The 13965-nt window shown below is 38.9% G+C and overlaps 1 protein-coding gene across 8 annotated transcripts in view; it reads left to right on the forward strand.

Annotated features, from left to right (window-relative positions):
- ABI2 (abl interactor 2) overlaps positions 1-13965 on the forward strand; it is a 62642-nt gene that overhangs the window by 23987 nt on the left and 24690 nt on the right. For all 8 annotated transcript variants that reach the window (XM_088523717.1, XM_088523719.1, XM_088523721.1 and 5 more), the window contains exons 2-3: positions 5800-5967; positions 13219-13395. In XM_088523717.1, coding sequence (XP_088379843.1) covers positions 5800-5967; positions 13219-13395 — 345 coding nt within the window. The remainder of the gene's footprint in view (positions 1-5799; positions 5968-13218; positions 13396-13965) is intronic.

Raw genomic sequence — 13965 nt, forward strand, 5'->3', positions numbered from 1 at the left:
ACTTGACTAGCAGAATTTGGTGTATAAGTTCTGTTATCTCAAATGCAAAATTTGGACTTCCAAATTAATGACTCATGACTGAACAGCGTAAAATTTTGGAACTAGAGCAGGAAAGATACTTAACTACCTCATCCAGCTAAACTGCTGGCAATTTTGTCTCTTAATTCACTTCTTCCAATTCATAGGAGTTTTTTTTAAAAAACATGCTGCTGTCTGAAATGCTTCTAAAATTTCTCTTGGTAGCATTGCTTGTTTTGTCTAGTCGGGTTGATATTCTTATTGTAGTGGTAAATGTTGCTGCCGTGCTCAGGTTATCTCCATCTTTTTTTTTTTTTTTTTTTTTTTCCCCCTTCCAGTATTTTTTCTATTTAGTTTGCTGTCTTTTTGTAGGGTTTTTCTAATGTTCTTACAGGGGCCTAACAGGCTTCCTCAGTGCGTTCTGGCTGATAATACTTGGGGATTTCTGGATGCATTAAATTCTCTTGGGTATTTTCTCGCCCTATTCTCTGTGATACATATGCCTGTTCCTTTTGCTGTTCATATAGCCAAATTCTTTTGACATTTTGCATACCGTAGTGCATTGCTGCATGTTTTCTTCCCTTATCTGCTCCATGCTTTCCTTTCAATGTCCTTTTTTTCTTCATTGTTCATTTATTTTCAAGTTGTTTATATAAGAACAAAAGTTTATATTTCCCTAGATAGAAAAACAATTTTGAAAGATTTAGCTTCTAGAGTAAAAGGATGTGTTATCTAGTCTGCAGCCTAGGACATTTCTTATTCAAATCTGGTGTATAATTGTGCTGGGTAAATGGAGTTTTCAGTGTGGCTAGAAAAAAGTGTTGCGCAGACACTATATCTTGCCTGAAAAATACTGAACTTTGCACAACTTTGGGTTCTACTATCTAATAAAAAAAAAAAAAAGAGAGAGAAATATTTTTTAAGTGAATATTTGCATTTTCATTCCTGAGTTGTTTTTAGACTTAGCGTCATCTTTCTTTGAACTTGTATTTAGAAGTGGAATTTATTAATACATTTTTCCCTACAGTTTTTGTAAGTAAACGCATACCATAGCACTATATATATAAGAATTTCCAGGCTGATTTTGAAGTCCATGCATTGATAGCTGAATTTTATGAATACTTTGACTTCCTTCTGTTATCTGAAAGTGCCAGTTCCAAACAGAGTAGTCTCTATGATTTAATTCAAGGCTTGCAGGCTGTATACATCATGTGAAATATTTCCATTTAGTCTGCAGTTTATTTTGGGGGGGTTGTTTTTGTTTTGCCTTTTTTGTTTGTTTGCTTGCTTTGCTTTTTGATATAGTGAGTACTTCCTAAAAGCTGGAAACCTTCAGGAGAGCTCTGCGCAGGGCACAGCTCAGAGAAGTGGGATATCGCATCCTGCAGCAGCCCAGGTCACCTCTCCCCAGGGTAGCCACTGCCACCCTCGCCCGTGCGTGGCGGACAGCAGCAGAGCTCTCTGTGCTCAGGTCAAAATGGTGCTCTCGGTTCCTGCTGAGAGCAGGAGAAAGAAATGCTGCCTTTGCAGCGCAGCGTGGGGCATGTGCTGTGTGCTTTGTGTGTGGGGAGAAAAGCTTCGCAGTGTGGATGCTGAGCTGCTGCATGCGAAGTGGCTAGCGTAGCACAAAAGGCATCAGTAATCCAGATGCTTTCATCTCCTTAAGGCTAGGAAGATGATCCAGCTGTGACGCTCATGTACCTTCTTAATGCTGTTTGATATGTCCAAGCTGGAGACAGCGAGATAGATAAGCAGCAGCACTGTTAACACAGTTAATGGGAAGTCTTAAGGGAAGCAAATAACGTGGAGAAAGGTCTTGTGGGGAAAAAAAAAAGAAAAAGAGAGGTAGTGGAGGACTGGCAAGACTGCAGTGTCCACTTTCTAGAACATAATTATTTTCCCTACCAAGGAAATCAAATCTAGAGGTCTAATAGAAAACTACTGGACGCGGTGCTAGCAATCTTGACGGTAAGAGGTCTGTTTTAGGATACCACTCCAAAACATGTTTTGGAGCCTCAGTAGTCCAAATCACTTTTTTTACTAGAGCTCATAGACTGTAGCTCTTGTGAAGGTAAAATTTATATGAATAACACTAAGCAAAATGTTCATGGAACTGTTAATTGAAATTGGTGATTGAAACTCCTTTCTCCCAATAGTGATTAGCCTGAGATGAAAGATCGACTCCAGACGTTTGGCCTGTGCTACAAACTAAATTAAAAGTTTAATATTTTAAATCATAAAACACACAAATTCTTTCTCAACCTAGATGCCCTTAGCTCTGGAATTATTTGAAGTAAGTCTTCAATTAGGAGGCAGTACTAAGTTTCAGCTAACTAACCTTTGCATTTGTATTATGATGTTCATTTTTTTTTTCATTGATGTGGAAAAATGTATGTGCATGAGTGCTAAACAAAATATTTAAAACTTTAAAAGGGTGGTCTGTTTCATGGAAGGTTAATTCAGGTCAGAGCACAGAAAACATAGTTGTTGTGGGACTGTGATCATGCTGACTGCAAAATGTCTGAGAACCAAAGGGCTTCACAGTATGCGCTTGATATCCTTAGGCCTTCACAGTGAGGAGTCTTCGTTTTATTGCAGCGGGCTCAGCAGCAGACTGTTTCTTTTGTTTTCAGTACTTTGTGCAGAAACGGTATTGCTTAGATTGCTGGAACTACTGTAGCAAGGTTATCAGGTTAGGGCCCAGCTGGAATTGTTATCCTTAACTAGCAGGGGTTTTTTTAGGTGCAGATACTGAAATAACTTTTTGCCTGCCTTAGGGTCAGCTATGAACCGTTTTGGTTAATTTAACGTTAGACTTTGTTTAAATCCTGTACCTGTCATGAATCAGAATCACAGTGTGTCAAGTCTTACTCTACTGAGGTTATACTTAAGTTTGACGTTCTGTCTCTTTGAGCATGGCAGCAGTTGCTAGCAATACGATTTGACATCCTTCAGTAGGACAAGTCGGGAACAGGGGTGTATCGTACACAGGGGTGTATGATAATGTCATAAGACTGACCTTCTGGAGAGCAGCTCTGCAGAGAAGGACCTGGGCGTCATGGTGGAGGACAAGTTGACCATGAGGCAGCAGTGTGCCCTCGCAGCCAAGAAGGCCAATGGGATCCTGGGGTGCATTAAGAAGAGCGTCTCCAGCAGGTCGAGGGAGGTGATCCTGCCCCTCTACTCAGCCCTGGTGAGGCCGCATCTGGAGTATTGTGTCCAGTTCTGGGCTCCACAGTACAAGAGGGATGTGGAGCTGCTGGAGGGAGTCCAGCGCAGGGCCACAAGGATGATCAGGGGCCTGGAACATCTGCCCTATGAGGAGAGACTGAGGGAGCTGGGCCTGTTCAGCCTGGAGAAGAGAAGGCTGAGAGGGGCCCTGAGCAGTGTCTATAAATACCTCAAGGGAGGGAGTGAGGAGGATGGTGCTGGCCTCTTTTCACTGATGGCCACTGACAAAACTAGAGGAAACAGGAAGAAACTGAAGCATCAAAAGTTCCATGGGAACTTAAGGAAAAATTTCTTAACAGAGGGTGCCAGAGCACTGGAACAGGCTGCCCAGAGAGGTTGCGGAGTCTCCTTCTCTGGAGATCTTCAAACCCGCTTGGACGCAGTCCTGTGCCACGTGCTCTAGGTGACCCTGCGTGTGCAGGGGGGTTGGACTAGATGACCTCGAGAGGTCCCTTCCAACCTTAAGCATTCTATGATTCTATGATTCTCTCTGAAAATTTGCTTTAAAAAAAAAAAAGTTAGATGTTTACTATTAAACACATCATATCACTCCAAGCTGAATTGGAATTGGCGTCCGCTATTCTAACTCCACACAAACAGGGGCATTCAGTCAGAACTGAGCTCTTCTCTGTTTGCACACTGAGAAGTTGGTTCCCTTTTGGTTGGAATTGGTGTAAATGGGTGTGAGTTCAGTTCAGCCTCTAGGCTCCGTCAGCAGAAGGACTGGCTCTCAGCGTAGATCCATATTTGTGCTTCTTTAAACAGTAAGGTGAGAGCAGAAGTTCATAATTTTTAAAATGACTTAGTGTCTTCCTTTTGTTCTCAAATACTGGCTGTTAATGACAAAATCATGTCAGCTTCTGCTCAGCTCTTCTGGATGTACCCTGTGCTCATGTAAATCAGCACTTTCTGCTTCTATAAAAAGACTTGGTCAGCAGCTGCAGAGCAAAAGTGCCGAGCTTCTGGTCGTTTTTATTCTTGCTCTCTGGAAAGCACCTCGCTATGAACGTGTCCTCTGCGCATGCGGGCGGCAGCGGTGCTTGCACACCGAGCTGGGCTTACGAGCAGGGAGAGGGGAGAGTTTTGCTGCATTTGGAAGCCAGCCGTGTGGAAGTGGAGGCACAGAGCTCTGTAGCCCTACGGATGGGAGCCGAATAGGAAGTGAAGCCAGTCTGGCCTGCAAGAAGAGGGGAAGCTAGCGGGGTCAGCGGGGAAAACCTCATGGTGAATGGACACGGGAGGCTGCCAGGAACAAAAAAAAATTCAGTGTCTTCGATATGGGATTTTGAATTGCAGTTCTGTGTCGGTGTTGACATGGATGTTTTGTTGAAGGCTACCAACTTTGCTCTTAAGGCTCTCAGTGCAGAGACTCAGGAAGTATCTTGAGCTATAAGAATGATTTTCCTGAAGTAAAGATACACTTGCTTTCAGCGTTTTCCTAAAATACATATAGCCAAATGGTTCAAAGGCTTGACTTTTGCTGAAAAATGTGGAACTTTCCCCCTCTACTGAAAGAACAGGCTTCTTATATCTTGATACCCAGCCTGTGTGAATCACATCCAGAGGAAAGGAAATTACAAAGTTTGCTAGTGTAATTGTAGGTGGGAGTAGAGACTGCCCGTCAGCTGTTGCTTGAGGAACTGTGTGATCAGACTGTTGAGCATCCCCACCTTGAAATGCAGTGTTCTCCAAAGCCTGAAGAACTGGAGGCCAAGCAGCTGTATATTTTACCAATGCTTTAAACTGTATTATTTATACTAAATTAGGTTTTAGTCCTGTTAACTACTGTTCTACGGGAAACCCTGTAGATTTAACTTTTGGCTTATTAATTCTAATGTTTTTTAAAATATATTCTAACTTCTGTTAGCCTTGATGGTCTGAATATTTTTAGGTTCTCTGGTGCAGACCATACTAATTCTTCATAAAAGACATCATTGACAGGGTGGGAAGCACTAAGTATGTTTGAAAATGCAGCATGGACTTGTTCTTTTTAAAAATTATTCCGCTCACATTTTAATACTTAGAGTAGTAATTATAGTTCATTCATTGTGACAAAGTACTTCCATTTTTAATGGCCATTCGTGGCAATAATGAGGTTTAAATAATTTGGAGAGTTGAAGAGTATGGTATTTGACAGATCATTGCAAACACTTAGGAGGTCTCATTCAAGCACATAGTTGGAAAGAAGCCTTAATTCTGTGATAGGAACATTTTGTGTCTTACTGTATCATGAGTATAAAATCATAAGAAGTGTTAAGTATTTCAGAGTACTTTTGAAGTTTACTGCTAAAATACAGTGTAAAATGTTGCATTTTTAAGTATTTCTGGAAGTGATTAGCATGCGTAATTGCTTTATTTTATAAAATACAGGAAATGTTAATGTCCTAAGTAGTGTCTTTGTGTGATGAAGAAATACAAAGGAAGAAAAGTGGTAATTTTAATGTAGAATTAGTTTGACATCTGGAAATATTAAAGACAGTCAAAAAGAGTTAATTGGGAAAATATTTACCTGAGAGGCTTTACTAAATAAATGTTTATTTCTGTTTCTAGTCAGCAGATAAACAGCGAGCCCTAGAAGAAACCAAAGCCTACACAACCCAGTCTTTAGCAAGCGTAGCCTATCTGATCAACACTTTGGCCAACAATGTTCTCCAAATGCTGGATATCCAGGCATCCCAGCTTCGGCGCATGGAGTCTTCAATCAACCACATTTCACAAGTGAGATTTTTTTTTCCCCTTTTTTTTTTTTTTTTTTTCCCCCTCCAATTTGTTCTTGAAATTATACCTCAAGTGTAAAAATCCTTCTGGATTAGGCTTACCTGATATTTTGGGAATGAGCAAACATAGCTGACCTTAACACAGAGTGATATATTGCTTCTCATTTTAAATCTAGGATGAGTCTCATCTTGTGATTTTATGGTATTTGTGTTAATATGAGCATTTTACATAGGATAAGAGATTGAGTGTGATCTTGGCCTATTTATTGTTTGGTGGGTCCATTTTGTCTATGTAGTGAAAAGCACAGCAAAATTCAGAGTATTTTACACTGAAGGGCAGATTAGCTAATCTATTAGTGGCTTCCTGTGCTTGCTATTAAATGGCTGCAGGCGCTTAAAAATAAAAGGAAGAAGTATGAAATGGACAGTGGAAAAATGTACTTGTCATCTCTTTACTTTGCCTGTTGCAGTAATACTGGCATGTGATGACAAAAGCAGAGATGGCAAAAATACTTTGTTTCTGGCTTTTCTCAAGGTGCTCTTTGCAATGACACGGACAGAAGGGGAAATGATGCTGCAAAGTTGCTATGGTTTGCAGTTTTTCTGAGCAGCAGTAAACTAAACTACTTATATTGTCCTGCCATTACACTGATGAGGGTTCTGACTGCCAGGAGGTGGTGAAGACAAAGAATAGATTTATTGGAGGCTTAAATGCCAATGATGGATTAAAGGGAGAAAATAAGAGCAATGAAACAGCACATCCTGCTTTTTTTTTTAATTATTATTATTTTCTTTTACTTACTGGAGAAGTAGTTGGCTTAATTACTGAGCATTTCTAGCAGTCCATTTTGTGACCTGTTTTGAGCAATTCGTTCTTGGCTAGTAGAAGTCTAATAAAGTTTCTTGGTCTCAAATTAAGAAAAGAATAATGTGATATTCAGAAAGGTATTTGAAAATGGGAGCAGGGTAAGTTATGAAATAAGTAGGTAGTTTTACAGTATGTAGAGCTGGAAGGGGGGAGAAGAATGAATGATTTCCGAGAATGACACAGCACTATGAAAGAGGATGCAGCAATAGAACAGGACAGAAGGTAATAAAATCAAGTAGAATGGTATATCTTAATAAATGAGTCGAAGAGGCTTCGTGGGTATGTCGTCTCTAGCATTCCCTGTTTTACTTGACTGCCATGTTCTTTATGGTTACGTATTCTCCAGTTCAGAGGGTTTTTTTTCTGATTCCTGAATGATCATTCTTACAATGTCCCGGAAGTTGAAGTTGTTTCTGTAAACTGAGTCGATCTCATCTGTCAGCTTGCTGGTACTGAAAGACTGCAGAGCTGGCAGTGATCTAGCCCAGCAAAGGAAGGGAATAACTTAACTTCAGGCTAATGAGTTGAACTGACTCCCTGAGGCGTCAGGTGGATTCCAGGGCAGATGGAAGGGAGGGTGGGTGGGAAGAGGGGAGTTTTCTTTTTGATAGTACTGTGCTGTAGATTGGCTCAGGCATCTCGTGCAACTGACCAAGAATATTTCTTCCACTGCATGCTGCTGCTTAATCTAGGGACAAGCGTTTTTTTCCCCCCTCAAAGCCACAAATTTTATACCCGCTTTACTATCTATATGCTCTATGTACATATATACACACACAGATATACACATAAATACACACCTCTACACACATGGGCACACACACAGACATCCAAGCTTCTTGGCAGGCAGGCTAGGGCTAGTTGATAAGTGCTTCAATTATTTGAGTGCCTGATGTGAAAGACAATATATTAAGTAAAAATATTTTAATTCAGACTTCAGACTTCACCAGATTCTGCATTTTATAGGTGCAAACAATTTGTTTTGTCACACAGCTTGTATAAATCAGCTTTTAGGAGAAATGTCATGGAATTCTTATCTTTTTCTTTCTGAGAATGAGTTTTATGCAAATTGAGATGAGTTCTGGCTTTGCTACATAGGCAGGATTGGTGGTACATAGGCAATATGGACCATAAATTACCAGTGCCCAATACTAAAGAGACATATTTCGGCCAGAATTCACATGCTGAAATTGTACAACAAAACAGAGCTCAAAGTGTTTCTGATCAAAAAAAAAAATCCTTTCGTATTGCTAGGAGGGTGTTTTTTGTTGTTTGTCAGCTGATCTGTCTTGAAAAGGCTTCAGCGGTTAGAAGAGGTAACAGACTCATAACTGCTCAGATTTGACTGTGCTCTAGTGCATTAATACTTTGTACAGTAAGTATTGATATTTAAGTGTAGAAAACACTAGAGCAAATTATGACATCTGGATGTGTAATCCTGCTTTTAATTTTGAGTTGAAGTTCTAGGTTTCCATGTATTCTCCAAAGAAAGGAGCAAAATCACTTGGCTCGTAGTTTTTCAAAGGTGCCTTTTTTGCTCAAATACAGCTCTGTCTTGAAGAGGCTTGATTAACTTTAGAAGATAAAATATTTGGGTTTTCTCTTCATTGAGAGAATGCCAAATTATATCACTTTTTAAGTTTCTTTCTATATGCCAACTTAATCAAAGAACTGAAAAGCAAGTTGATAATTATGTATATTTTTTCAGATTATACATAGGTCCTGAATAAGTAAATCACTACTATTGAAATTATTTTTATACAAGTGATTAAATTCTTTTAGTTTAAAATTCAAAACTACTTTGATTTGCTCTGAAAGCTGATGAATCTCTTATTTGCCTTCTTGAGCTTTGCTCAGAATGAGATGGAATGTATTGTTTCATATTTGGCTGCAAGTTATGGATCATTTGTATAAATATTCATACTTTCTAAAGCATTTGCATTACTTGTTTCAAGTCAGCAAATGCTGTGGAATCTTAATATTGTGTCCAAATTCCTTAAATCTATCTGGCAGATTTTCAGGTTTCAATATTTCTGTGATGAGCAATTCTTTTTGTCAGGTTTAGTTACCAAACAATCTCAGCAAACAAGGTAACCTGAAAACTGTCCACTGCTATTAAAATATATATATGCAACCATTGCAGAGTTCAAATGTAGATGAATTATTGTTAGTGGCATTGCATGAGGGAGAAATGTGCTTCATCCAGTTCTTATCAAACATTACAATCTCTTTCTCACACACAATTTGAATTAAAGCACATTTGATTAACATAAGATGGTAAATTTGGACAGCTACTTAATCTGGTTGTCAAGGTAACTTTTGAATTCGTTAGAAATATATACAACAAATTAGATTTAAAAAAACAACAACTGGCAACACTGTATTTAAGCAGCCTTATCTCCTAAGATTTTTTTGACTGTATTTTAAAAGCCGAGGCTAACACACAGACAATAAATTGTAAAGTGAAAAGCTCTGAGAAAGGCTTCTGGAGAGTTTTATTTCTGCAGTTTCACTACAGATTGGACTTTGCAATTGTTAGCTTAATACTCTGAAGAGTGTCACTTACATCTAGAAGAGGATATTTCTCAAAACTTCAAGTCCAGGGACTATTAAGTGAAGCAGTAAATAGTCTTAATTTTGGAGCCCCCAAAATGATTTAAAGCATTCACTATTTTTAATCTTTACAAAAATTGAGGCTGCCTTTATTGAATTCAGTGTGAAAGTTTGACAGTTCAGAATAGCCCAGAAGATTGCTAATGGAGAAAAATAAAGTGATTTCCCTCCCTCGCCCAAGTTAGCCCAGCCTTATTGTAGGCATTTCAGAAAGCACATCAAAAATGAGCATGTTCTCTAACAAACTGTGTGCTATCTGTCAGTTAAGTGCTTTTGACAACTGTTAATGGAGCTATGGGGAAAATTGCATAATAATACTGGCAGTAATCCAAAATATCTTATTACAGAACTGTGATTTAAGTTATAGAAGAGCAAAATACATCCCACCTGCTTTTCCTTCCAGATGTTCCAAGCCAGATGTTTTGTTAGTCAAGTTGTAACTCCCCAAACTTAATATACATAGTTTTTGAATGGGATGTTTTAAAAATAGTTATATTATCTCCAGAGAGGTTTCTAAGTTCCTGAACACTCGCTGTTGCAAATATTCTGTCTTGCAAAGACAGTAATGTCAGTGCCGGAGGCAATTATTACCTTATTATAATAATTAAATGAGTGTTAAGGATAAATATTTTCATTTTCTGTAGTAGTAGGTTAATCTTTGCTCCTTTCTCTGGTAATCAAATACCTCATTGTTACTCTACTGTTTTATAGATGTCTTAGGACTCCAGTAGTCTGCTAAGCTGGATAGTGAAATTTTTGGAAAACCTGCCAGCAAAATGCTTTCCAGTAGCACTGGGGAGCATTTAGTGCCATTGTACCACCTTCAGTCCTTCCATAGATACGAAGGATAAAAAAAGCAGTTCTGAATTGTCCTGCAACAAAATTCCCATTATGTGAGCTTCAGCTTTTAATTAGTTTTTATGCATTTCATTGTTTATGACTGAGCATGCCGCACTGATTGCCCTATTCCTTAGGGGAACCAGATGTACTCGTAGCTCTTATTAATAATTAAAATCCCCTTTTTCATTCATGGAAACAAGTCTGCACAGTGCCAAGATACCATCACTACAATGATATGTGCATTGAATATCTGCCGTCACATTATATCTTTAGATAATTGAATAATAAAATGCTGAAAGTATGGTTAGGGTTGAGAAGTCAAGCACTTGAACTTTAGGGAAGAAAAGAAAAAATCTTGCTAGCACTGCACTAATTACTTTCTTTCTGGATTGTAGATGATATATAAGAATTGAGGCATTTTTGAATGGCCACATTAAGACCTATGAGATTTTAATGTTTCAGTATATTTGAAATGTTCTGTAGTATTTTGGATGTTGTAGCTGGGACTGTTCAACAGTTCAGCAAACTGCACTAGGGGCCTGTAAGATGAAGAACATACAGTTGTCAGTGTAACGTTCCTGCCCTTCTCTAGGGACATGCCTAGATCATAGATGAAGTTTGCGATAATAGCAGGGTTTAAACTCTTCAGTGATATTATAGATGAGATTGTCCCCTGGATTGTTGCACCCATGTGCAAAGAAGGGTTACCAAAAGGGTCTGTGCTTCGTGAGCCCTCCTCAGGTGAGGTGGGAACGCTGTAGACGCTCTCCGCGCTATGACGGCCTCTTGTTCCCACAGCGTCTCTTCTGCTATGCCGTGGAGCAAGGATCGGGCGCAGGGAAGGGATAGAAGCATGTGGCAAAAGACAAAATACTGAATGCCACTGTTATTCAGTGTCACCTTTTTGGTAGTGAGCAGTGGAGCGTGTCTATGTTTCCTGTCCAAGCAGCGACAGCCTGAAATTGGTGAAGAGACTGACGTGCTCCACTGCGCGGAGGGAAGGGGCAGGGACCTGGTTATCTGCAGGGACCTCCAGGAAAGACATTGGCCAAACTGACTGGACAGCAGTTTATTAGCTGAACTAATAGCTGTTATACTGTACAGGTTTCTATAAATCTTATATGAGCTCTGAATTTCTGTAAAGAAATTTGGACAAAATTTACTTGGACAAATTTGTGGGTTTTTTTTTTGTTTGTTCATTTGTTTTTTGGTGAGGGTGGTGGAAGACATGTCCCAGGTTGTTTAATCGCTGCTGATAAATTTCAGATCATTACACAACAAATAAGAGGTTTTCAGAGTGAACGTTGCCAACATTTTTTTGACCTTGAGTAGTGTATTTTTCTGTAGTGTCATTTTAAGAAATAGCTACCCTACTTCCTCAGAAACTTTCCAGTTCTAGTCAGGTTGCACTGGCCGTGGTAGGAAAACACATGAACAAGTTCTTTTTGGTGTTCGAAGTTTAACAAAATCGCAAAAAATTGAAAATATGTTGGTGGGAAATACTGGTGGGTAGTAGTTTAAATCTGCATATAATGCCCCTGGTCTTTTTGAAAGCCTCCTTTCTGAAAAGAATTTGAAGGAAAAAATCCTTGTATTTTTTTTTTTTTTTTGGTCTCCTAAGATCCTGATGATTGCACAAGACAACACAGGCTCTGTTTCACCTGTTTTGCTATGTGTAGCACAAATCAAAGGATAAAATAGTGTGAATAACCAACCCCACCGCCCCAGGCCCTGCTCGCAGAAAATTAAAACGCATAAAACTATCTTAGGAAAACAATCCTCATTTATAACTGGTCTTTGGTTACTACACAGCCTCCCCCTTGCTTAACCGTGTAAAGTCTTCCCAGTGCCATCCATTGTCACTGAAATGATAAGAAATCATGAATAGCTGAATGAATAGAAATCCTAATGATGGCGATGGTATTTTCTTTCTTTTTTAGCCAATACCTAGAACTTTTGTTCATAACTCTGGCAAATTTCCTGCAAGAACGTTACACTGTGAGCAAAGAATCATTTTTTTCTAAATTATTATTTTTTATTTATTTGTTTCGATGACACAAGTATCCCTTGGATTTTGGAATTTCTAGAAACCCTAGGTTTTTAGAATTTTCCTGACAAAGATGGATAACCTTTTTTGAAAACTTTTTTTTCTTTTCCCGCTAGTTCTCTACCCAAACAAGATTCAAGTGTATATGTTTAGACAGTGGTGTTTTTTTTTTTTTTTTTTTTTTCTTGCACTAGATGCTCTCCTGAGGTGGTCACTAAAAGCTAAACTGAGGGATTTTTAGTGTTGCTTTACTTACTCTTTGAGAAGACACTAAGTTTAACTTAACTCAATGCAAAATAAAGCCACTAAGTTAGTACCGAGCACTTTCTCCAATCCAATCATTACTTCGTGATGAGCTATTTTTATAGACTGAAATATCTGATTAATCTGAGTGAATTTTTTTCTCTCATAAAACTACCAGTCCTCGTTTAGCAAACTGTTTTACAACCTATTAAAAACATGTGTATGGTTTGTTTTGCAGGTCCTAAATATTAGGAAGATAACCCTTATGCTTCATCTAGTTGGACACTTTCAAAGAGGAGCTTAGAGAGCAAGTGTAAAATTAGAAAAGAGGTAAAGGAGTTAAAGAAATGATATAGACCAGTGTCACTGGAAACGACTAAGAATGGACAGGAGAAAGAATTTTGCTGGATTGTAAAGAGCAAGAGTGATAGAAAACACAGAGAACCCTCGGCTATAGGTGTGGGTCTCGAGGTGACAAGTTCAACAGTAAACAGAACAAAGATGCTGTAAAAAATACATGTAGTGATATGTCTATCACAGTATACTGAGATCTGCAAAACGTTGGAACTGAATCAATTTTTTATACTGACTCTGTATTCAAATGCCTGCCACTGTTAGTAAATACACTGCGTCTTTTGTAGACGGTGGACATTCACAAAGAGAAAGTTGCTAGAAGAGAAATTGGTATCTTGACTACAAACAAAAACACCTCAAGAACTCACAAAATCATTGCACCAGCTAACCTGGAGCGACCAGTTCGCTACATCAGGAAACCTATTGATTATACAATTCTAGATGATATTGGACATGGAGTGAAGGTAGGTGATATTGTTAAAACAACCAAACTGCAAATACATTGTCTTTGTGTATTTTCAAAATCCTTGATGTTTTTCATGATAATATACCAGTTTCTCCTTACCTGGCATGGTTTGTCTTCCCAGTGTGTCTATACACCTAAGAGAAATTCTGCCCAATTTCCGGTTGCCCTTTCTCCTTCCCTTGCCTTCATGTTTCTGAACCTTGCAAACCCACTGAGTCTTATTTCTGAGGATATTTGGGACTATGGATTTCAGCCACTAAGGTGCTTCTAAATCTCTGTCATGCTGCTATTTTTGTTTGAATCAATTGACAGGATATACCCCAAATAATGAAAGGCTAATGACCAACTGTGACTTTTCTACAACAAAGTATCACCCAGCTGTAATTGCCCCTGGCTTTCTTTGGAGCTCACCTGAAGAAGGGGTTTGCATAACAAGTGTCATTTGCTCCCATTCTCTTCTTTTTGGCAGAGACTATTATAGCTGTGTACTGTGATGTGCTTTGTAAAGTGAGCTCTGTACAACCTGTGTGCCAGATGGGGTTCAGAGGCGGAATTTTCCTGCCAAGTT

Source organism: Tinamus guttatus, unplaced genomic scaffold, assembly GCF_059628265.1.
Source record: "Tinamus guttatus ecotype Peru unplaced genomic scaffold, ASM5962826v1 Tinamus_guttatus_pri_ptg000197l, whole genome shotgun sequence".
Taxonomy (NCBI): Eukaryota; Metazoa; Chordata; class Aves; order Tinamiformes; family Tinamidae; genus Tinamus; species Tinamus guttatus.